Here is a 24,888-nt window from a genome sequence, read left to right as displayed (position 1 = left end):
ATTAATAAAGAAAGGGGATGAGGTCCGCTTTAAAAAAGATGGTGCTTACTAATCCAAGTAGTTTGACAATTAGGAAAATAACTATAATATAATGAGTAGAAAAATAACTTTATGAGAACTTAAGACAAAACCACACATAAAGCCGTGAAGAACCATCGCTAGCAAAAATTCAAAATGACCTCCACTCCTTATGCCGCGTACACACCGGACTTTCCGGCAGACTAGGTCTTACGGTCTTCCCAACTGACTTTTGGCGGAGCTCCGACGGACCTTCCGAACTAATGGACTTGCCCACACACGAAGTCAGTTCGAAACTCCGTTAGTTTCAAACGTGATGACATAAGACAGGACTAAAAAAGGAAGTTCAATAGCCAGTAGCCAAAAGCTTCCCTTGCGTCGTATTTGGTCCGTCAGACCAGCATACAAACGAATGGTTTTCCCAATAGAAATTGAGTCCTTTGGACCAATTTAAAACATGTTCTATTTCTAGGTCAGTCTGATTTTTTTTTAATGAAAAACGATCGGATTAGCCCACACATGATCGGATTGTCTGACGGCCTGATTGCGTCGGACCTAGTCTGCCGTAAAGTCTGGTTGTGTGTACACGGCATTAATCATTAAAAATCTGACAATGTTGTCAATCCAATAAAAAAACAAAAACAAAAAAAACTGAGTCCAGACAATAACCTTCACAGAATTAAATGAGAAATCACCAAAACAGAGAACATCAATAAACACATCAGCTCGTGTTATAAGAAACACTGTATTCAGCTAAAATACCTTTGCTTTGTTACTATGTTACAAATTGCCTGGATTTTATATACCTTGATCCCTCCACGATTTAATTAATATATTTTGCTATAACACTTTGATGCTCCATTTTGAGTGGGTGGATGGATCGTGGTCATGTCATTAATGGGTGATTTGTCATTTAATTCTGTCAGGGTTATTGTCCGGACTGTTTTTTTTTTTTTTATTGGATTGACAACGTTGTCAGTTTTTTAATGTGTGAGGGGTAGAGGTCATTTAGAATTTTTGATAGTGATGGTTCTTTACAGCTCTATGTGTGGTTTTTGTCTTAAGTCTTAATAAAGTTATCTTTCTACTCATTATATCACAGGTTTTTTCCTAATTGTCAAACTACTTGGATTAGTGAGCATCATCTTTTTTCTTTTTTAAAAAGGACCTCATTCCCTTTCTTTATTAATTACTCCTTGGGAAAGGGGTCTAAGCATATCGAAACATCAGATATTCAACCTTATTTTATTGTCACATTTGCCATACTTTTGTACCATACTTTTGTGGCCATGTTTTTTATGCTTATTTATTGCATGAAGTTGTGTTGTATGTATTACGCATTGCATGCTGCCATTTTTGTATATTGCATTTTTTTACACTTTGTATATTTAATGCCAATTGTACTATCTCTTTAGGCCTTTGTAATATCTTTAGTAATTTCAATATAAAATCATTTTTGCATTAAAATGTGGGTGTGCTAACTCTGTTTATAGAATATTTATTGTATTATATTCATTAAGAAAGGCTCTGTTTAGTTCTTCTTTTACATGCGGAGCCCTGCAACATACCATTTAGAATGACAATCCATAATATCAAATTAGTAGAACTTAGAAGGAATAAAGTAAGCATCACACATTTTGTGTATACTATTTATTTTTCCCAGTTTTCCACTTGTGATAGTTTTGTTGCATCTTATCCGTCATTGTTGTGCTTGTCTGTGTTTGTGGTCCCTCTCCTGTAGTACACAGTGGTCTATTGTCAGTGGAGTACTGTTGGTCGTTGGCCATTTTTGTTTGGTGTCTGATCTACTTGGCTGTGGTTAAAAGAACTTTAAGTATTCTTTTTATCCTTTTTGCATGTTGCAATAGGCTGCCTTGACATCATAACAACAAGCAATGGTAGGTTTTTCTATCTTCTTTTATTGAATATTCTGTTTGTATGTGCATTTATTTGTTGAAAAATCCAAAGGCCTATGTATGAAAAGTTGTGTGTCTGGAAATTTGATCTTGCTCATGGCCACCAGTCAGTGTCCAACTGTTATTTATGTCACAGTCTGAGAATAAAACAAGAATTCTGATTGGTTGTTTTAGGCAAAAGAAATGTTCATGTTAGTACATGCTCCACAGAGCATCTTCCCAGAATAAATTAACCTGCTTTTAGTGCAGTCATGGCAGTATTTGATCCCCTTCTAGGTCTTAAATATTACTGTAGAATCCTACTGTAGAATCTAGGTGGTGGGAGCCTTCCCAATTACTTCCAGCATTGCTGTGAATGTGTTATTTCAGCCAAGCTATTGGTGTCCCAGAAATTGGTTGCTGCTTTTTTGGCTATATTCCTATGAAGAAATCCCCAAGAGAGCACATGATGCAGCCTTCTAGTCTAGACGATTCTTCATAGAAGTATATGGAGAATTCACTTTGACTAGGCAACTTAGCTAAGTTAATGTGATAATCACAATCAGCGCAATTAACAATAAGTGCTAATAAATACTAACAAACAAAACCATTAACTTTAATATATGTGTTGCTATGTGTTGCAAAGCCCCTGTACACACGGTCGGAGATTTCGACAACCAAATCCGTCGGATTTTGTCCGTCGGATCTTGTCCGAAACTGTTGCATACACACGGTCGGACTAAGTTGTCGAAAAATCCAATTTTTCAGAACGTGATGACGTAATTTCGTTACGATGGGACTACATTCAGGATAGTAGCCAATAGCTTTGATGTAGGAATTTGATCTGAGCATACGTGGCACTTGGTCTGATCAAAATTCTCTACACATGATCGGAGTATGTCCGATCGGCCCAGTTGGTCGGGAAATATTTCCAAGTTGGAAAATTGGGTCCGACGGATATTCCGACGGAATCAGTCCGATGCATACTACCACACACAGTCGGATTATCCGACAACACGGTCCGATAGGACACATTCCGACGGATTCTCCGACCGTGTGTACAAGGGCTAACACTGTGCAGTGATTTCACAACACTTAAAACATATAGTTTAAACCGAAAACAGTGTAATGCAGAAATAATGCAGAAATAAGAAAAATGTATATAAAGTCTGTGGAACGCTTCGGAAAGTGGATGAGATGGTTGCCCCGTGTAAATCAAGGAGAATAATGCCGCGTACACACGATCGTACTTTCCGGTATACTTTTGGAACGATCGGGCTTGCGGCCAGGCTGCGTGCTCAGGTAAGGGTCTGGTATGGATTTTGGGGGGAACCCCATGCTGAAAAAACCCTTAAAATCCATACCAGACCTAAGGGCCTGGTGTACAGTACCCTGTAGCCGAGAACCAGCACAATAGGATCACGCTGGAAACATTCTCGCTGGCAGGTGCTGTAGCTGCCGTTGCGTTGTAGTTGGTCTGTCGGACTTTCCAACAGGGACTGGGTCTGGCAGACTTTCGGTGGAAAGATTTAAAACATGTTTTAAATCTAGGTCCGCCGGACTTTGGGGAAGAAAAAGTCAGCTGGAGCCCACACGCGATCGAATTGTCCAACGGACTCTGGTCCGCCGGATCAAGTCCGCCGGAATGTCCGATCATGTGTACGCGGCATAAGAGTGATGAACCAAAATCAACAGCAATAATGGGATAATATTGATGAACGTGTTATCACAATAATTGAGGGGAGCATTTCCTTCACCAGATGGTGGATGTTCACTTTTGCATGAAGCGTTAAGACATGTAGTATGTGTTTGTTGTCTGTTCTTTTTCTTATTTTTGGAAGTCGGATGAAATACATTTTTGAATATATAGTTTATGGACATTGGACTTTGTATACATTTTTCTTATTTCTATCAAGGTGTTGCACTACACTATTTTTGGTTTAAAGTTAGCTAAGTTTCCCATCCCAACTTGTCGTGGCTGTTCTGGGGGCCTAGAGAGTGACATGCCTGCCGGGATCCTGGACAATAGGAAACACTTTGTAGGAAGTGAAGTCCTGTCCCATTTTACACAAAACAGAGCAGTGCATTATGGGTAATTTTGTAAAGGATGACTGTTCCTAAAAAAATGCCCCCATTGGGTCAGGCAGCATACTTTGAGATGAGAATAGGTGTCGGGGCCTCCATCAGGCTGTCATTATGTGCTCTATACCTGCCTGGCCTAAACTTCCCACTTACCATCCCGATCTTCCTATGGAGTACTTTGCTTTCCCCTTCTGCTAAATACTGCATCAGCCTTTCATGGGTTGGTCAAGGAGCAAGATTTTTCTAATACAAAGTGGTATCAAAAAGTACCTAAATAGCATGCCTGCTTCAGGAGCTGAAGAACATCACTGGAAGACGATGAGAGATCAGGAAGACCTTTAACAAGCTCAATCCCCGAAAATGTTGAAACCGTTCAGCAAATTGTGTATGATGAACGTCAAAGAACAATTGCGCGTGCCACTCAAAACACCTCCAATGACTCATTGCAGCATCGCTGTAAACTTGCCGAATCATGTCAAATGTCTCTGTGACGGATTTTTCCAGTTTCACACAGAATTTCATGTTTTCACTTTGTTCTAACTTGCTGCTGATTTAGCAGACGTGGTAACGCACATGGTCAGAATAGCACCAGTTGCACAGCTCCCGATGTACACAGGATGATGTCTTTTGGCATACTGACTTATGAAGGTCGGTGCTCCCTGTGAATGTGCATGCAGCCTCGTGCTGCCATCTGTTGGTGTGTTACAAAACTTTTTGATACCACCTTGTACATAATATTTATTCTTTAAAGTGTATGTACACCCAAAATATTTAATTGTATTTTATATAAGAAAAGAAAAATTAGAACCCCCTTGGCACTTCTGTTCTGGTGCCAATGGTTTTACCAGGCAGGTATTGAGGGAATACCTGTTGGAGAGTAAAGCATGGTATACACGATCAGATTATCAAACAAATTTTCGTTTTTTGTTGCATGCTAGTCTCATATCAAAAGTGAAGAGGTTACTCAACATACGAAAATTCTCGTCCGACCGAATTCAACTTCAGAAGGGATGTAATGTGATAAATTGTTTTGTATGTGTTCTTTCGTTTCTGAGCATTGTGCTTACGATTTTTTTCGGACAAAAACTGTACTAATTAAATGAAAATCGGGTGTTGTGTTCACATAGCACAAAAATTTTAAAGCCTGCACATCCTGTTTTTTTCTTCCGAAAATTTGGAAGCATCTGTCGAAAGCAGCGTACTAACCATCCAAAAATCGGCAGATCGTTCATTAGATTAAATTTTAGTTCTGATTTTCTGATGGTGTGCACAGGCCTTTACTCTCATTTCCTGTGTATTGGAGTCATTGTCTTTTGGTAAGGAAGTAATAAATCTCTCTGACTGACCCCCGGGCAGCAATAAAACCAGACAAGGGTTCTTGTTTATAAAATGTAAAAAAAAAATGTTTTACTTGGACATATTATAGTATAACTAAAGGAAAAAACTTTTTTGTTTCGTTTTGGATAGGATGGAGAGGAATTAATACACCTGTCAGGTTTTTTGCTGTCTGTGTCCCCATCAGGGAGATTCATCCTTTCTATTTGTCCTGTGTACAGTTATCACCATGAGTGAAAGAAAATCCCAAATTTTGGGTTGTTCCCAGAACAGTAATAGAGGGGAAATCTTCCATTGGGGACAGTAGTTCTGGTATCCCTGGTGACAACAAAGATTTCCTGCAATTCAGGGGCATTTTCTTGGACTTCACGATTCACAGGAAGTGAATGGAAATCTCCCCAATGGGGAAAAAAACCTGACGGGCTAAAACCCTTCTTTACACTATCCAAAAAGAAAAAAAAGTTTTGCCTTTAGTTCTACCAATTTTTTTTTTATTATTCGTAAGATTTCAAATCACATATAGCATCTATTATAGGGTTCACACATTTTTTCATCCAATAATCCAAATGTGAACGTGTTTCGAATGAGCTTCCTCAGCAGCACATGTGAATGATATCTACAAATATAACATATGGCTACAGACACCATACATCACAATGTCCGACATAGCACAACAAATCTTAATCATGTAAAATTTCATACCAATATTATGGACCCCAAACTCAAAAAATCATAAATGTGCAAATTCTGCTGGAACCAAATTGGTGTAAAATGCACAGCCTGAAAATGCTTTTAACATATGCCCTTTCCCTATGTTGTGAAATGCAGCGAAATTAATTTAAATCAATAGAAATTGACATATATATTGGTGGTTATGGGCTCATAACAATACTATTTAGAATATATACAGTATGTTGCATTACAACTATATGTAATGATTACCATGGGTAAAAGTGGTTGAAGGTAGTGGATGCAGAGGTGTAGTACAGACTCAGGGAATGATTTTCAATTACAATTTTGGGTCCATTTCATTTTTTTGGTAGCAGTGAAGCCACCTATCTCATTGCGGTGGGCTACCCTACCCACAGAAAAATTGCTGCAGTACCATGCAGCTTGGCACGCATGAAAACATGACGATAAGTGGCCGGGCCATTAAAAATCAGTTTTCGTTGCAGTTCTCAACTTTGCTTATGCAACAATCTGAATATTAAAGTATTAGGGCCCTTTCACACGGGCTTTCTGATCAGGTCTGCCTGTCAGTTTTTCAGGCGGACCTGATCGGACACTCCATTCACTTCTATGGAGCAGCAGATGTCAGCACTGACATGTCCACTGAGATCTGGAGATATACGATCCAAACCTGTCCATGAAATCCAGGCGGATGGTGACCTTATTTTCTATCCGTCTGGAGGATCAGATCAGATGAAAACGGACAGGTGGTCTATTTTCATCCAAACTCCCCATAGATGAGAGAGGAGCTCTGACAAGTCTATTTCCACACAGTGAGCGGAGACGGACCTGTCATCCACCTGCTCAGAGGGGATCAGCAGGAGGACCGTCCATGTGAAATAGCCCTAAGCCCACGTACACACAGTCAGAGATTCTGCCAACCAAATCCGTCGGATTTTGTCCGTCAGATTTAGTCTGACGGATTGTGTCCGAAACTGTTGCATACACACGGTCGGACTAAGTTGTCGAAAAATCCGATCTTTCAGAACGTGATGACGTAAATTCGTTACGATGGGACTACATTCAGGCTAGTAGCCAATAGTTTTGATGTAGGAATTTGATCTGAGCATGCGTGGCACTTAGTCTGATCAAAATTCTCTACACATGATCGGATTAGGTTCGACCGGCCCAATTGGTCAGGAAATATTTCCAACATGTTGGAAAATTGGGTCCGACGGAGATTTGGACGGAATCAGTCCGATGCATACCACACACAGTCGGATTATCTGATGACACGGTCCGATAAGACGCATTCCGACGGATTCTCCGACCGTGTGTATGCGGCATTAGACTTGTGCAGGATTGCCTCCCTACCTTTTTTAGCTGAAGTGCCAAGGGTCACCTAAAATTACAGTTGCTGGCCTGTCAACATTCCCACCTCACACAGTGCACCTGAGAATATATAACATAGCCTGTAGTTCTTTACATTACTCTTAAAGTGGAAGTGTAGGCAAAAACTAACTCTAATCCTACTCTATGACACCTTCTAAGACTAATCTACAGTGCTTTCAAAAAGTATTCATACTCTTTGAAATTTTCCACATTTTGTCATGTTGCAACCAGAAACCTAAATGTATTTTATTGGGAAAGTGGCACATAATTGTGAAGTGGAAGGAAAATGATAAATGGTTTTCAAAAGTTTTTTACAGACAACTATGTGAAAAATGTGGTGTGCATTTGTATTCAGCCCCCTAAATCAATATTTTGTAGAGCCACCTTTCGCTACAATTACAGCTGCAAGTCTTTTTGGGTATGACTCTACCAGCTTTGCAAATCTAGAGAGCAGGGGCGGTCTAACCATTAGGGCACTCTGGCACTGCCCAAGGGCCCGGGGCCAGTAGGGGGCCCCATGAGAGGTTCCTGGTACCTCCATCCCAAGAAATCTGTGCTGTTCCCGGAGTCCAGTACCAAAACAACGACAAAAAGAATAATGTGGGTTCCCACAGACGAGTAACCCACAAGAAAAGTGAGGATCACTGAGGAACAACCACCCTCAATATATAACCATATCAAAAGTTTATTATATACCAAAAATGTTGGCTATCAAACATTGCCACATACAGGTTAATGAATATATCACTAAAACACGTAAAGTATACTATGTGAAAGGACAACCTTGAAAAAAACCTATAAAAAATGCATATATATCCAGGATTAATAAGCTCTCATCAATCCTGGCAAGCACTAGCCTAAAAACAAGTTTTAGCACTGAGCTCCAGTAACTGGCCTGACAGGGGCATGCTAGCGTGGGCACTCAGGACACCTTCCTCACATCTTTTGCAGTCTGCCCAGGCTCCCCCACACAGCCATCGTCCCTCTGCAGCAGCCGGCATCTCTCCTCACTGAGCCTGCACACCACATAGACAGAGATCAGCGAGGATTCTCCTCCTCGGCTCCGATGTATACAGACAGGAGGAGGAGCCAGGGAGGAGAGACACATTAACTGCAAGAGCTGCACTGGTTATCTGAGGTCTGTGTATAATTTATGGATGGGGTGGCAGGTAACATGGATGCACACATGGAAAAGTGATGGGGGGCAAGTGGATAAAAGGATATGTGCTGGGGGGGTGCTTTTGGAGGGGAAAGGACTTGTGCTGGAATGTGGAGTGGTGTGGAGGGATTTCAAATCTGACCCCCCCCCCCACCACCAGCACAAGTCCTCTCCCTTCTAAAAGCACTCCCCTATCAGATATCCTTATCCCCCCTTCCCCCAAATCAAAGAGATGCCACTTGCTAATTATCCCAGGACCCACGCTCTGCTCTCATCCCAGGACCCCTTTTCTGCTCTCATCCCAGGACCCCCTCTCTGCTGTCATCCCAGGACCCCCTCTCTGCTGTCATCCCAGGACCCCCTCTCTGCTGTCATCCCAGGACCCCCCCTCTACCCTCATCCCAGGAACCCCTCTCTGCTGTCATCCTAGGACCCCCTCTCTGCTGTCATCCCAGGACCCCCTCTCTGCTCTCATCCCAGGACTCCCTCTCTGCTCCCATCCCATGACCCCTCTCTGCTGTCATTACAGGACCCCCTCTCTGCTCTCATCACAGGACCCCCTCTTTGCTCTCATCCCAGGACCCCCTCTCTGCTATCATCCCAGTGCCCCCTCTCTTCTGTCATCACAGGACCCCCTTTCTGCTGTCATCCCAGGACCCTCTCTCTGCTCTCCTCCCATGACCCCTTTCTGTCCTCATCCCAGGGGTCCCTCTCTGTTCTCATCCCAAGACCCCCCCTTCTGCTCTTATCCCAGGACCCCTTTCAGTTGTCATCCCAGGACCCCCTCTCTGCTATTATCCCAGGGCCCTCTCTCTTCTCTCACCCAAGGGCCCCCCCTCTGATCTCATCCCAGGGGCCCCTCTCTGTCCTCATCTCAGGGACCCCTCTCTTTCCTCATCCCAGGGTCCCTCTCTGTCCTTATCTCAGGGGTCTCTCTCTATCCTTGTCCCAGGGGTCCCCTAAACACCAACACCCCTGAGGGTAAGGTTTTGTTTACATTCACAGTTTTGGGGGGATAAAACCTGATAGTTGAGCCCTGTTTTTAATTACCCCTAACTATACCCACTTTAACTGCAGTGGACAGGAGTGTGCACATGTTGCAGCCGCAGCAGGAATTATACACCCTGTCATGCTTGGCAGTTGTAGCGCCTGCCAGGCATAACTCATTCAAGTGAATAGGGCTGCTCTGCAAAGCCCAGGCAATCTTGTGCAGTACAGTGAAAACAAGGGTTAGAGCAAGCAGTGAGGAGGCATGGTATTGTCATCCCATCACCTGCTTTAACCCCTTGAATACCAAACTAGCATGCTGCAAATCCCTGCATTGCACATGGTTGCTGGGTGTTTGCAGAGTGGGCCCCATTCACCCAAAAAAAAAAGCAACAAGCTGTTTAATTCCTGTCCCAGGATGTGTACATCCTCAGCTGCTGCCACTGCAGCTAAAGGGGGTAGGGGTGTACGTATGTAATGTCGGTAGTGCAATATGTAGGTGATGTTGCGTGTGGCTTGGGTGTGGACAGGGACACAGAGGGGCCCCATGATCGCTTATTGCCAGGGGGCCCCATGGGTTGTTAGTCCGCCCCTGCTAGAGAGTGACATTTTTGCCCATTCTTCTTTGCAAAATAGCTCAAGCTCTGTCAGATTGGATGGAGAGCGTCTGTGAACAGCAATTTCCAAGTCTTGCCACAGATTCTCAATTGGATTTAGGTCTGGAGTTTGACTGGACCATTCTAACACATGAATATGCTTTAATCAAAACCGTTCCATTGTATCTCTGGCTGTATGTTTAGCGTTGTTGCCCTGCTGGAAGTTAAACCTCCACCCCAGTTTCAAGTCTTTTGCAGACTCTGACAGGTTTTCTTCTAAAATTGCCCGTTTTTTGTCTCCATTCATATTTCCTTGAACTCTGACGAGCTTCCCTGCCCCTGCTGAAGAAAAGCATCCCCACAACATGATGCTGCAACCACCATGTTTCATTGTGGGAATGGTGTGTTCAGGGTGATGTGCAGTGTTAGTTTTCCGCTACGCAAAGCGTTTTGCTTTCATGCCAAAAAGTTACATTTTGGTCTCATTTGACTAGAGCACCTTCTTCCACGTTTGCTGTGTCCCCCATGTGACTGCAAATGGGACTTCTCATGGCTTTCTTTCAACAATGGCTTTCTTCTTGCCACGCTTCCATAAAGGCCAGGTTTGTGGAGTGCACGACTAATAATTGTCCCGTGGACAGATTCTCCCACTTGAACTGTGGATCTTTGCAGCTCCTCCAGAGTTACCATGGGCCTCTTGGCTGATTCTCTGATTAATGCTCTCCTTGCCCCGCCTGTCAGTTTAGGTGGACGGCCATGTCTTGGTAGGTTTGCAGTTGTGAAGAAGAAAAGAAGGAGGGTGCACTGACCTAGTGCATTACTACTATAAAAATTTTAATCAAAATGTATAAAAAGCAATGGCACTACTCACAAAACGAACTTAGAGTTACTATGGGGCTTCCGTTGCTGGTAGCCTTTTTTTACCTTAAATTCATTGGGGGTCAATGAAAAAATGCCCTTCACATTAGTGGTCACTAGGAAGAATGCAACCCTTACAGTGGTGGTCAAAATGCCACCATTATAGATACAGTAGCTAAAAAGATCATTTGTGCCAAGCCACTGGCTCTGTCAAGTAGCGTTGAACCCAAATTTATCCAGGCACCATCAGATGGGAGGTCAAACAGCCACAGCTCACTGAACCCCTAGCAACCTCTGGAGGAACCCTGGTTGATAATGGTTGTTCTTAACTGCTGAAATTGGAGGGTTTTTCTTCTGGTGCCGACATTGCTGCCTGGGTGATATGGACATGTCCAAGCATGTCCAGCAGCAGGGTCTTCTGGCTTCAAAAGACTGTGGCGCTCTGATGACATCGCAACAAGGGGACCAGGTAGTGGCAGGCACAGACGGCATCACTGGATAACCAATCTACACTCACAGAATCGGCACCATCAAGGGGCGCATGATGGCAGATTCAGAAAAGCAAAAAAATCTGTGAATGGAAGGAAGAAAAGTGGATAGGAGGATTGATGGGAGCTTTTCCATTTGCCCACAGATGAGCTTTTATACACAAGTGTATTATAATAATTGAAGACTAAATATTCAGATTCTTGCGCAAGTCCAATCATGACCAGTTATTTTTAAATAGATTATATTATAAATTTAGAACATTACCATGTCAAATCAGCTCACAGAATGAATGCTTAGAATCTGATTATCTGTAAAATACGCTTTGTTTTTTTATTTTGATGCTTTTCTAATTTAGTTCGGAGATTGATGCGAAATTAGACTTGCAATGTGGAAGATGAACTAGGCAACTGAGAGATATTTATTTCAATATTTTATTATCTGTTTAGTAATAGTTGCAGTGCTGTAATAATATCTTGGAGCCTCATTATTCTTGCTTGCGTCAGTGCTGAGTGTGGGTGGAAAAGCGTGTTTTGAATCTAGATGCCTGGCTTTGTTTATACATTACTCAATAGAAAAACATGCTACTGTGACATCACAAGTGGCCTTAACATTAGGAGTAAATGGATTATTATATCAGATATGAGTTGACGTAAACCACATGAGACTGCATTGGGAAAATAATCATGTTAAAGCTTATCAATCATCTATACATAATGGTACAATGGATTCACACTGATGTGCTTATGGTAATGTGAGTTAAAATCAAAGTTGTATCACTCATTAATATGGTAGTCAGCTCAATGCACATATACAGTATTAACCAATGCACCTGCACTTTAAAGCTCTGCATCACATTTTTGAGAATCTATATTGTGGTGTGCGGAGTTGCGTGAAAGAAGATCAAGTATGTTTTTCCATGCATTGAGGCTTGTTAAGGGCCTGTCATAATAAATATGTTGCCTTAACAAACAAAAATAATGAATGTATTACTGAGAATAGAGCCAAAAGGGTCATCCCACCCAAAAGTTCATATTTTTGGTTATTGGTGAGCCATGGTGACCTGGATGACTATGACTAAGCTCACAAAGGCATGGGGGGGGGGGGGGTAAAATAAGTGGTTGAACTGTATTTCTACTGTCCCTCAACCTTCTACCCACAAAATAACGTTGCAGCCATAGAGGTCCGTATACTGTACATTGTCACAACCGTGATGCTCTGCTTCATGGTGTGGCAAATTTAACAAAAATTTTGCCTTGCCAAAATTGCCCATTAAAGTCAATTTGACCGTGGTGCAACTGCATGCCAATGGGCAATGTTTGCCCATCCTCTTGGGATCAGAGAAAAAAAAACAGGCATTTAGGAGGTGGCAGTTTGAATGCCTGCAACCTGCCACTCAGCTGCCTCGGAAAAGCGTTGCACCACAGATCACTTCTCTGCTGGCAGTAAGATATGCTGATTTGTGAAAGAGGTCTTAATGAATTCTAATGCCTCTTAGAGTCTCCCGTTTCCTGAGTTGTGAGTATCACCCACATAGTCTTGCTCCTTTATTAAGAGACACTTTCATAGAATAGACAAATCGACAGTGTCTGTGAAAAGACCGCCTCCCACTGCAACCCACTGATGCAAGGTGGTATCAAAACGTTTTCAGTTTTGCAACACGCCAATAGATGACAGCACAAGGCTGCACCTACAGTCACAGGGAGCACCTACCTTCATAAGTCAGTGTGCCAAAAGACATCGTCCTTTCTACATTGGGAGCTGTGCAACTGGTGCTATTCTGACCACGTAAGTTACGACATCTGCTATTTCATAATGGGCAGCAAGTTAGGAAGAACGAAGAGCAAACATGAAATTCTGAAAAATCAAACTTTGACATGATTTAGCAAGTTTACAGAGATGCTGCGATGAGTCGTTCCAGGTGTTTTGAGTGGCACGCAGATTGTTCTCAGACTATTGTCATGCACAAGTTGCCGAATGGTTTTGACATTTTCAGGGGTTAAGCTCGTCCTCTTCCAGTGATGTTCTTCCACTTTTGAAGCATACGTGACACTCAAAACACCTTGAACAATTCATTACAGCATCACCATAAACTTGAAAAAGGGGAAAGGGAGTTTGGGACTTTGTATGAGGCCAAGTGATTGTACCTCCATCCCCGATAATTGGAAATATAAAAAAGAGAAGTTTGGGACTTTGTATGAAACATGCAGCCAGGGAGGTATCACAGCATAGTACTATAGACATGTCTGGTGAGTAAACCATCAATTAGGACCATATATCAAAACATAGTAACATAGTAACCATCATAATAATATGCTGTGATCTCTCCCTGGCTGCATGTTTCATACAAAGTCCCAAACATCACCATAAACTTGCCGAATCATATCAAATGTCTCTGTGGCAGATTTGCTCAGTTTCACTCAGAATTTCATGTTTGATCTTTGTTCTAACTTGCTGTCCATGATGAAATAGCAGACGTGGTAATGCATACATAGTTACATATTTGGTGAGGTTGAAAAAAGACACAAGTCAAACCTATGTGTGTGATTATGTCAGTATTACATTGTATATCCCTGTATGTTGTGGTCGTTAAGGTGATTATCTAATAGTTTCTTGAAAGTATCAATGCCCCCCGTGCTGAGACCACCGTCTGTGCAAGGGAATTCCACATCCTTGCCACTCTTACAGTAAAGAACCCTCTACGTAGTTTAAGGTTAAACCTCCTTTCTTCTAATTTTAATGAGTGGCCACGAGTCTTGTTAAACTCCCTTCTGCAAAAAAGTTGTATCCCTATTGCGGGGTCACCAGTATGGTATTTGTATATTGAAATCATATCCCCTCTCAAGAGTCTCTTCTCCAGAGAGAATAAGTTCAGTGCTCGCAACCTTTCCTCATAAATAATATCCTCCAGATCTTTTATTAGCTTTTTTGCCCTTCTTTGTACTCGCTCCATTTCCAGTAAATCCTTCCTGAGGACAGGTGCCCAGAAGTGAACAACATACTCCAGGTGCAGCCGGACCAGAGTCCTATAGAGCGGGAGAATTATCATTTTATCTCTGGAGTTGATCCCCTTGCCAATATTCTGTTTGCTTGGTTAGCAGCAGCTTGGCATTGCATGCCATTGCTGAGCCTATTATATACTAGGACCCTCAGGTCCTTTTCCATCCTAGATTCCCCCCAGAGGTTCTACCCCCAGTGTATAGATTGCATTCATATTTGCCACCCAAATGCATTATTTTACATTTTTCTACATTGAACCTCATTTGCCATGTAGTTGCCCACCCCATTAATTTGTTTAGATCTTTTTGCAAGGTTTCCACATCCTGCAGAGAAGTTATTGCCCTGCTTAGCTTAGTATTGTCTGCAAATACAGAGATGTAACTGTTTACCCCATCCTCCAGGTCATTTATGAACAAATTAAATAGGATTGGTCCCAGTACAGAACCCTGGCGGACCCCACTACCCACCCCTGACCATTCCGAGTAATCCCCATTTATCACCACCCTCTGAACTCACCTTTGTAGCCAGTTTTCAATCCATGTACTCACCCTATGGTCCATGTCAACGGACCTTATTTTGTATAGTAAACGTTTATGGGGAACTGTGTCAAATGCTTTTGCAAAATCCAGATACACCACGTCTACAGGCCTTCCTTTATCTAGATGGCAACTCACCGCCTCATAGAAGGTTAATAGATTGGTTTGGCAAGAACAAATCTTCATGAATCCATGCTGATAACTGCTAATGATACCATTCTCATTACTAAAATCGTGTATATAGTTCCTTATCATCCCCTCCAAGAGTTTACATACGATTGATGTTAGGCTAACTGGTATGTAATTCCCAGGGATGTATTTTGGGACCTTTTTAAATATTGGTGCTACATTGGCTTCACTCCAATCAGTTGGTACCATTCGAGTCAGTAGACTGTCAGTAAAAATTAGGAACAATGGTCTGGCAATTACTTGACTGAGTTCCCTAAGTACCCTCGGGTGAAAGTCATCTGATCCTGGTGCTTTATTAATGTTAAGTTTGCCAAGTCTAATTTTAATTCTGCCCTCTGTTAACCATGGAGGTGCTTCCTGTGATGTGTCATGAGGATAAATACTGCAGTTTTGGTTACTGAAGTCCCCTGATTCCCTTGTAAAGAAATTCAATACCTTCGCCATCTCTCCATCCTTTGTAACCAGATGTCCTTCCTCATTCTTTATGGGGCCAATATGGTCTGTCCTCTCTTTTTTACTGTTTACATACTTAAAGAATTTCTTTATAAAGTCTGAATGCTGATGATGATCCCTCAACCTTGTATTTTTTGAAGGCCTTCTCCTTTGCTTTTATATGCATTTTTACATTGGAGTTAAGTTTTGCCAACTTTTGTTGGCTCTTTTAAATTTATTACCCAATGGGATACATTGATTAATGCCCTTATTTAATATGCTTTTAAAGCAAACCCATCTCTCCTCCGTGTTCTTTGTTCCTAATATTTTATCCCAATTTATGCCTTCTAGCAAAGTTCATAGTTTAGGCAAGTTGGCTCTTTTGAAATTCAGTGTCTTTGTATTCCCATTATGTTTCCTATTTGTGTGATTTATACTGAAGCCAATTGACCTGTGATCGCTGTTACCTAAATTGCCCCGTATTTGGTCAGAATAGCACCAGTTGCACAGCTCCCGATGTACACAATACGATGTCTTTTGGCACACTTACTTATGAAGGTCGATGCTCCCTTTACGTGCAGCCTTGTGGTGCCATGTGTTGGCGTGTTATAAAACTCTAAAAAAATTTGATACAACCTTGTATCTCTCCAGTCATTACCTGCTGCTATTTCCTCTAACGTAGCTGATGCAAAATACAATGCTTCCAGGTGTAAATAGACCCTTGAACAAAACTCTTTGCTGTATTGGTTCATTAGAGGACTTCATATGGGCAAAACAGTAATCAAGGTTTTAGGAGATTTACATCACTTCTTAAACAAAGAACTTCTACAGGTGATTTTGTTGTATTGTGACCTATTTTTTCATATCAGAAGTCCATATCTGAATATGTGTATGCTATGACACCTTCCCTGCCTACGTTTTACCATAGTAACTAAGGATAACATACTAGAATACAGAGTGTAGGAGTAAAGAACTGTAAATGTAAATTACATTATGTAAACTGTTACATTATGGTATTGATTTACTAAAGGCAAATCCACTCTGCACTACAAGTGCACTTGGAAGTGCAGTCACTGTAGATCTGAGGGGTAGATCTGAAATGAGGGGACTCTGCTGATTTTATCATTCAATCATGTGCAAGCAAAAATGCTGTGTTTTATTTTCCTTGCATGTCCCCCACAGATCTATAGCGACTGCACTTCCAAGTGCACTTGCAGTGCGCTTGGAAGGGCACAGTGGATTTGCCTTTAGTAAATAACCCCCTATGTGTCCCTGTATGAAGAGCACAGCAGTATAGCATATTGTAGTATTATAAAAAGAGGTTGCATATATATCTGTCCATCTACAGTATCTCACAAAACTGAGTACACCCCTCTACATTTTTGTAAATATTTTATTATATCTTTTTCATGTGACAACACTGAAGATATGACACTTGGCGGTTCATTTACTAAAGGCAGACTGTGCACTCTGCAAATGCATTAGCTCAAGAGCTTAGTAAATGAGGTAAAGCTTCACTTTGCAAAGAATACCCCATCATGTGCAAAGAAAGTAATAAAAACAAATTTTTTTGCTTGGACATGATTTGATGATAAAAGTCAGCAGAGCTTCCCCTCATTTACTAATCTCTGGAGCAACTGCTACACAGTCTATTTGTCTTTTTTTTTTTAAATCAACCCCTTTGTACAATGTAAAGTAGTGAGTGTACAGCTTGTATAACAGTGTAAATTTGCTGTCCCCTCACAATAACTCAACACACAGCCATTAATGTCTAAACCGCTGGCAACAAAAGTGAGTGCACCCCTAAGTGAAAATGTCTAAATTGGGCCCAAAGTATCACTATTTTGTGTGGCCACCATTATTTTCCAGCACAGCCTTAACCCTCTTGGGCATGGAGTTCACCAGAGCTTCACAGGTTGCCACTGGAGTCCTCTTCCACTCCTCCATGAGGACATCACAGAGTTGGTAAATGTTAGAGACCTTGTACTCCTCCACCTCCACCGTTTAGGTCTGGAGACATGCGTGGCCAGTCCATCACCTTTACTCTCTGCTTCTTTAGCAAGGCAGTGGTCGTCTTGGAGGTGTGTTTGAGGTTGTTATCATGTTGGGATACTGCCCTGCGGCCCAGTGAGAAAAGAAAGGGGATCATGCTCTGCTTCAGTATGTCACAGTACATGTTGGCATTCATGGTTCCCTCAATGATCTGTAGCTCCCCAGTGCCAGTAGCACTCATGCAGTCCTAGACCATGACACTCCCACCACCATGCTTTACTGTAGGCAAGACACACTTATCTTTGTACTCCTCACATGGTTGCCGACACACACGCTTGACACCATCAGAACCAAATAAGTTTATCTTGGTCTTATCAGACCACAGGACATGGTTCCAGTAATCCGTGTCCTTGGTCTGCTTGTCTTCAGCAAACTGTTTGCGGGCTTTCTTGTGCATCGTCTTTAGAAGAGGTTTCCTTCTGGGACGACAGCCAAGCAGACCAATTTGATGCAGTGTGCGGCATATGGCCTGAATATTGACAGGCTGATCCCCCACCCCTTCAACCTCTGCAGCAATACTGTGAGCATCATACGTCTATTTCCCAACCTCTGGATATGACGTTGAGCACGTGCACTCAACTTGTTTGTTCGACCATGGCGAGGACTGTTATGAGTGGAACCTGTCCTGTTAAACCGCTGTATGGTCTTGGCCAGCTATCAGTAAGCACTAGCCTTATTGCGAAACGCGTCAACTGTTAGCATCTTTTGCTGTGATGTCATTTGCTGTGTCCTAAATATTATTTGAATAAAGCATAGTTTTAGCTTTGGAGTGTGGCCGTCCAGAGTTCTGTCATTATCCACATGGTCTTGGCCACCGTGCTGCAGCTCAGTTTCAGGGTCTTATGTATATGTATAGCCTAGGCCACCTTTACGAAGAGCAACAATTCTTTTTTTCAGATTCTCAGAGAGTTCTTTGCCATGAGGTGCCATGTTGAACTTCCAGTGACCAGTATGAGAGAGTGAGAGCGATAACACCAAATTTAACACACCTGTTAACCATTCACACCTGAGACCTTGTAACACTAACTAGTCACATGACATCGGGGAGGGAAAATGGCTAATTGGGCCCAATCTGGACATTTTCACTTAGGAGTGTACTCACTTTTGTTACCAGCGGTTTAGACATTAATGGCTGCGTGTTGAGTTATTTTGAGGAGACAGCAAATTTACACTGTTATACAAGCTGTACACTCACTACTTTACATTTTAGCAAAGTGTCATTTCTACAGTGTTGTCACATGAAAAGATATAATAAAATATTTACAAAAATGTGAGGGGTGTACTCACTTTTGTGAGATATTGTATCTATCTATTTATCTGTTCCATGAGCTCTTTCTTTCTTTCTTTTTTTATATCCATCTATTCCACCAATTCTTTCTTTCTTTTCTATATATGATTCTATCTATTCCAACAATTCCCCCTCCCCCACAGCGCCATCCCCCTTCACACCCCTCCACAGCACTGTCCCCCTTCACATATTACCCCCAAAGCACTATCCCCCCTTCACATCCCCCCCCCACAGCACTGTCCCCTTCACACCAAACCCCTCCCCACAGCACTGTTCCCCTTCACACATAACCCCCAAAGGACTGCCCCTTCACATCCCCCACTAGGGATGAGCCGAACACCCCCCGGTTCGGTTCGCACCAGAACTTTCGAACGGACCCCAAACCCCAAAGGTGTCCAAGTCTGACCTTGCCCCTAGGTATTCCTGCACCATGTAAATCAGACGCTGGCGATGGGTGCTGGAACCGATCATACCTTGGGGCTGCGGACTAAAAAATTGTCTGAAAGCATCAGTCAGACGGCCACCTTCTCCACCGCTCCTTCTGACCGATGCTTCAGCAAGACGTTGTCCAGGACCAGGAGTTTGTAACCTCCCAGTCTCTGGGAACGCGTTGCACAGACCTTTCTGCAAGGCCTCCCGGAGATGTCTCATCCTCTGCTCCCTCTGCGATGGCAAGATAAGGTCGGCAACCTTACCCTTGTACCGTGGATCAAGGAGAGTGGCCAGCCAGTAATGGTCCCTCTCCTTGATCCGAAGAATACGAGGATCCTTCCGCAGACTTTGCAGGATCAGGGAGGCCATGCAGCGTAGGTTAGCTGAGGCATTCGGTCCGGAGTCCTCTGGGTCACTAAGGACAACATGATCCGCAGCCACCTCCTCCCAGCCACGTACAAGTCCACGGGTTTCTTGGGACTGTAAATCATCCCTACAAGACTGCTGCTGCTGATGCTGAGTGCCAGCCTCCACCTCCATGCTGACACAATCATCCTCTTCCTCCTCTTCCTCCTCCTCATCCTCTTCCTGTGTGATGGGTGGCACAGCAGGAACACTGTCTGGATAAAGGGGGCCTTGAGAGGCAAGGAAGTCCTCCTCTTCCTGCCTCTGTTCTGCCTCAAGTGCCCTGTCCATTATTCCACGCAGCGTATGCTCCAAGAGGTGGACAAGAGGTACAGTGTCACTGATGCATGCACTGTCACTGCTCACCATCCTTGTGGCCTCCTCAAACGGTGACAGGACAGTGCATGCATCCCTGATCATGCCCCACTGGCGTGGTGAGAAAAAAACCAAGCTCCCCTGACCCTGTCCTGGTGCCGTAGTCGCACAGGTACTCATTGATGGCCCTCTGCTGCGTGTGCAGCCGCTGCAGCATGGCCAATGTTGAGTTCCATCTGGTGGGCATGTCACATATAAGGCGGTTCTTGGGCAGGTTCAACTCCTTTTGGAGCTCAGCCAGCCGAGCACAGGCATTAAATGATCGGCGGAAATGCACACAGACTTTCCTGGCCTGCTTCAGGACATCCTGTAAGCCGGGGTACCTGCCCAAGAACCGCTGCACCACCAGGTTAAGGACGTGAGCTACACAGGGCACATGGGTCAGTTGTCCCTGTCGGAGGGCGGAGAGGTGGTTGGTGCCATTGTCGCAAACCACCATTCCTGGCTTAAGCTGGCTTGGCGTCAACCACCTCTCGGCCTGCCCCTGCAGAGCTGACAAAACATCCGCCCCAGTGTGGCTCCTGTCCCCCAAACAAACCTGCGCAAGCACGGCATGGCATCGTTTTGCCTGCGTACTTGCGTAGCCCCTGGAATGCCTACGGAGCACCGCTGGTTCTGAGGACAGAGCACTGGAAGAGGCCATGGAGGAAGAAGAAGAGGAGGGGGTGGAGGAGAGAGGTGTGTCACAACCAATAGTAGCATTTTGGAGGCGTGGTGGCGGAACAACCTCCAACACTACTGCACCTTGTCCTGCATCCTTCCCAGCTGCCAGAAGAGTGACCCAATGGGCCGTGAAAGACAGGTAACGTCCCTGTCCATGCCTGCTGGACCATGAGTCAGCGGTAATATGCACCTTACCGCTGACCGCTCTGTCCAGCGAGGCAAGGACATTGCCTTCCACATGCCGGTAGAGAGCCGGAATCGCCTTCCGTGAGAAAAAGTGGCGTTTGGGGACCTGCCACTGAGGAACCGCACATTGTACAAACTCACGGAAGGGGGCCGAGTCTACCAACTGAAAAGGCAGCAGTTGAAGTGCTAGCAATTTAGCCAAGCTAGCATTCAACCGCTGGGCATGTGGATGGCTGGGAGTGAACTTCTTTCGCCGGTCCAGCAGCTGAGGCAGGGACATTTGCCTGCTATAATCGGACGTGGGTGTACCGCTAGCAGAGTTCCCAGAAGCACTTGGCTGTGACACACCGAATTCTACACCTTCATTCCTCTCAGAGCAGGTTTCAGAGAGGACTGAAGGTCTAGTGGGGTTGGAGATGCCAGCTGATGAGGAGCAAGGGGAGGTCCGCTTTGTTCTTTGGTGTGGGTCTTTGAGGTACGCTTGCCAACGAGCTGCATGGCAGGTCAACATATGTCTGGTCAAGCATGTGGTGCCCAAGCGGCTGATGTTTTGGCCACGTGAGATACGCTTGAGACATATGTTGCAAATAGCAGCGGTGCGATCTGATGCACTCGTCTCAAAAAAGGCCCACACCAAAGAACTTTTAGAATAACGCGCAGAGGCAGCGCTCTGCACAGGCGGAGCTCTGCGGTGTGATTCAGTCGGTGTGCTGCCCCTAAGCTGGCCCCCGGAGGGCATCCTGCCTCGTTGGACATGTGCCTCCTCCTCCTCCTCCTCCTCTCTCCTTCCAGGCACCCACGTGGAGTCAGTGCCCTCATCATCCCCTCCCTCTTCATCGCTGTAGCAAACCTGGCAGTATGCTGCAGCTTTTGGAACATGACTGCCAGATTGCTGTCCTTCTTGAGCATCCCCTCTCTCTGCGCTCACGCTACTGCCTTCCTCTAGCTGAGTGTCATCATCAGAGCCCACAAAACACTGGGCATCCTCCTGGAGCATGTACCCAACACTGTGCTCAAAGAGTTCAGGAGACTCCTCAGGAGGACGTGGTGGGTCTAGGGAAGGAGTCACTGATGATGACATTGAGAGGAGGGAAGACGATGCGTTGGCAGCTGCTTTGCTAGTACCCTGAGACTGGGTGAGAGAGGATGAGGAGGATGAAGAGGGCTTGGTCATCCACTCTACCAAGTCGTTGGCATGTTGCGGTTCAACATGTCCAGCTGCCGAAAAGAAGGACAAGCGTGTCCCATGGCCACGTGCTGATGACAATGCACCGCGTCCACGACCAGCACTGTTGTCTCTAGACACAGAGCCTGCTTGCCCTCTTTTATCAGCTCGCGCCTGTCTGCCTCTCCTTGCTGGCCTTCCAGACATGGTAATGGCCTGAAGGGAGTTGGGTAAAAAAGCAGTTGGGTAGTGTATATTGTGCTAGAGGCACACAACACCCACTAACTCCTGCAGATGCCTTTATTATAGAACACCAGAGATGAAGGGGTATATACAGATGTATACTGTGCTGTGCTGGAGGCACACACAACTTCCAATAACTCCTGCAGATGGCAAGTGGGCTCAAATAGAGAACAGCTATGTAGGTGGATATAGCGGTATGTACTGGGTACAGAGCACGCAGACAGCACGCACTATCTCCTAACACTACTGACTGCAAGCTCTATTATAAAAGATAGATCACTATATAGGTGAGGTGAATATAGCGGTGTATACTGTGGTCAGGGCACGCAGACAACAACCACTACACAACAGCAAGATCGAAAATCGTCCGAAAACGATCGGTGTGTACTGTGTTGAAGGTACACAGAACACCCACTAACTCCTGCAGATGCCTTTATTATAGAACACCAGAGATAAAGGGGTATATACAGATGTATACTGTGCTGTGCTGGAGGCACACACAACTTCCAATAACTCCTGCAGATGGCAAGTGGGCTCAAATAGAGAACAGCTATGTAGGTGGATATAGCGGTATGTACTGGGTACAGAGCACGCAGACAGCACGCACTATCTCCTAACACTACTGACTGCAAGCTCTATTATAAAAGATAGATCACTAGCTATATAGGTGAGGTGAATATAGCGGTGTATACTGCGGTCAGGGCACGCAGACAAAAACCACTACACAACAGCAAGATCGAAAATCGTCCGAAAACGATCGGTGTGTACTGTGTTGAAGGTACACAGAACACCCACTGCTTCAGACGCCAACACACTACACAAGGCCGCCGCGCTGGCGGCCTTATATAGTGTGGGGCGTGCACTACACAGCCTGAGCTATGATTGGCCACAGGCAGGATGCCTGTGGCCAATCATGGCTCTCCTCGCTGCTGGCGCTGCGATTGGCCAAGCATGCGGGGTCACAGTGCATGCTTGGCCAATCATGAGCCAGCAATGCACTGCGCCACCGCAGTGCATTGTGGTCCGCGTGCGCCACACGAATTTTGACGCGAACGGACCAAGAGTTCGGATTTCGTCGAACGGACGAACAGCCAATGTTCGAGTCGAACGTACGTTCGACTCGAACACGAAGCTCATCCCTACTCTAGAGCAGGGGTGCTCAACCTGTGGCTCTCCAGCTGTTGTGAAACTACAAGTCCCATCATGCCTCTACTTTTGGGAGTCATGCTTGTACTTTTCAGCCTTGCCATGCCTCATGGGACTTGTAGTTCCGCAACAGCTGGAGAGCCACAGGTTGAGCACCCCTGCTCTAGAGCAATACCTTTGGTGTTTTTCTTCTTTCACAGATGACTGGGCTTCACTCCTTCCATCGCCATCGCCATCACAGTGCATTGTGGGCCGTGAGCGCCACATGAATTTGGCGCGAACGGACCAAAATGTTCGGACTTCGCCGAACGGACGAACAGCCAATGTTCGAGTCGAACGTATGTTCGACTCGAACACGAAGCTCATCCCTATCCCCCACACAGCAATGCCCCTTTGACATATCACCCCCATAGCACTGCCCCCTTCACCCCCCCTCCCACAGCATTGCCCCCTTCACATATGACACCCACAGCACTGTCCCCCTTCACATCCCCCCACAGCACTGTCTCCCTTCACATCCCCCCCACAGCACTGTCCCCCTTCACCTATCACCCCAAATCGCTGTCCCCCTTCACATCCCCGCCCACAGCACTATCCCCCTTCGCATATCACCCCCAAAGCACTTCCCCCTTCACATTCCCCACACAGTACTGCCCATTTCATATCCCCCACCCGCAACACTGTCCCCCTTTACATCACCCATCTTCCCACACACACAGCACTGCCCCCTTAACATATCATCCCCGAAGCATTGTCCCTTTCATAACCCCCCACAGTATCGCCCCTCTTTACATGACCCCCCCCCCCCCACACACAGTACATAACCCCCGCTCCCCATCCTTCACAAGTTCACAGCCATGTTCTTTCCTACCTTTCACAGAGCGGAGAGCAGGAGACGGGACAATCCTGAACTGAAGGTAGAGGCCCAGCAGCACTGGATGGAGTGTGGGAGCTTCCGGATAACTTTTCATATTAGCAAACTGGTGGTTGCAGCCAATCACCACCTGGTTAATGTGAAAAGTTTATTCAGGCAACTGCCTCACTCCATACAGTGCTGGTCCTGCCCCCAGTCCAGAATTGTCTCCCCCCCCCCCCCCCCCACTGTTTTCTCTGCTCTCTTAATGACAGCGGCGAAGGCTGAGGACAAAAGTGGCAGCCAAATGGTGCGATCGCGGCCGTCTGGAAAGAGCAGTAGCTTGAGCCAGACGCAGGCTGTGGCCCACCATTTAGTGATGCCTGCTATATCCCGTGGGTATGGAAAATAATCAGCCCCCTTTTAAAATAATCACATTTTGTTGC

The 24,888-nt window shown here is 44.8% G+C and overlaps 1 protein-coding gene across 4 annotated transcripts in view; it reads left to right on the top strand.

The window, feature by feature from the left end:
- PPP2R2C (protein phosphatase 2 regulatory subunit Bgamma) overlaps positions 1-24,888 on the top strand; it is a 242,838-nt gene that overhangs the window by 118,056 nt on the left and 99,894 nt on the right. For 3 of the 4 annotated variants that reach the window (XM_077477809.1, XM_077477812.1, XM_077477813.1), the window contains one exon: positions 1,887-1,916. The exons of the other annotated variant lie outside the window; for it this stretch is intronic. In XM_077477809.1, coding sequence (XP_077333935.1) covers positions 1,887-1,916 — 30 coding nt within the window. The remainder of the gene's footprint in view (positions 1-1,886; positions 1,917-24,888) is intronic. 4 annotated transcript variants of the gene reach the window in all.

The sequence above is a fragment of the Lithobates pipiens genome, unplaced genomic scaffold (assembly GCF_037356315.1).
Source record: "Lithobates pipiens isolate NorthernLeopardFrog02 unplaced genomic scaffold, aLitPip1_a1.2 Scaffold_13, whole genome shotgun sequence".
Taxonomy (NCBI): domain Eukaryota; kingdom Metazoa; phylum Chordata; class Amphibia; order Anura; family Ranidae; genus Lithobates; species Lithobates pipiens.
The sequence above is the reverse complement of the archived record's forward strand: the minus strand, read 5'-3'. Positions and strand labels throughout refer to the sequence as shown.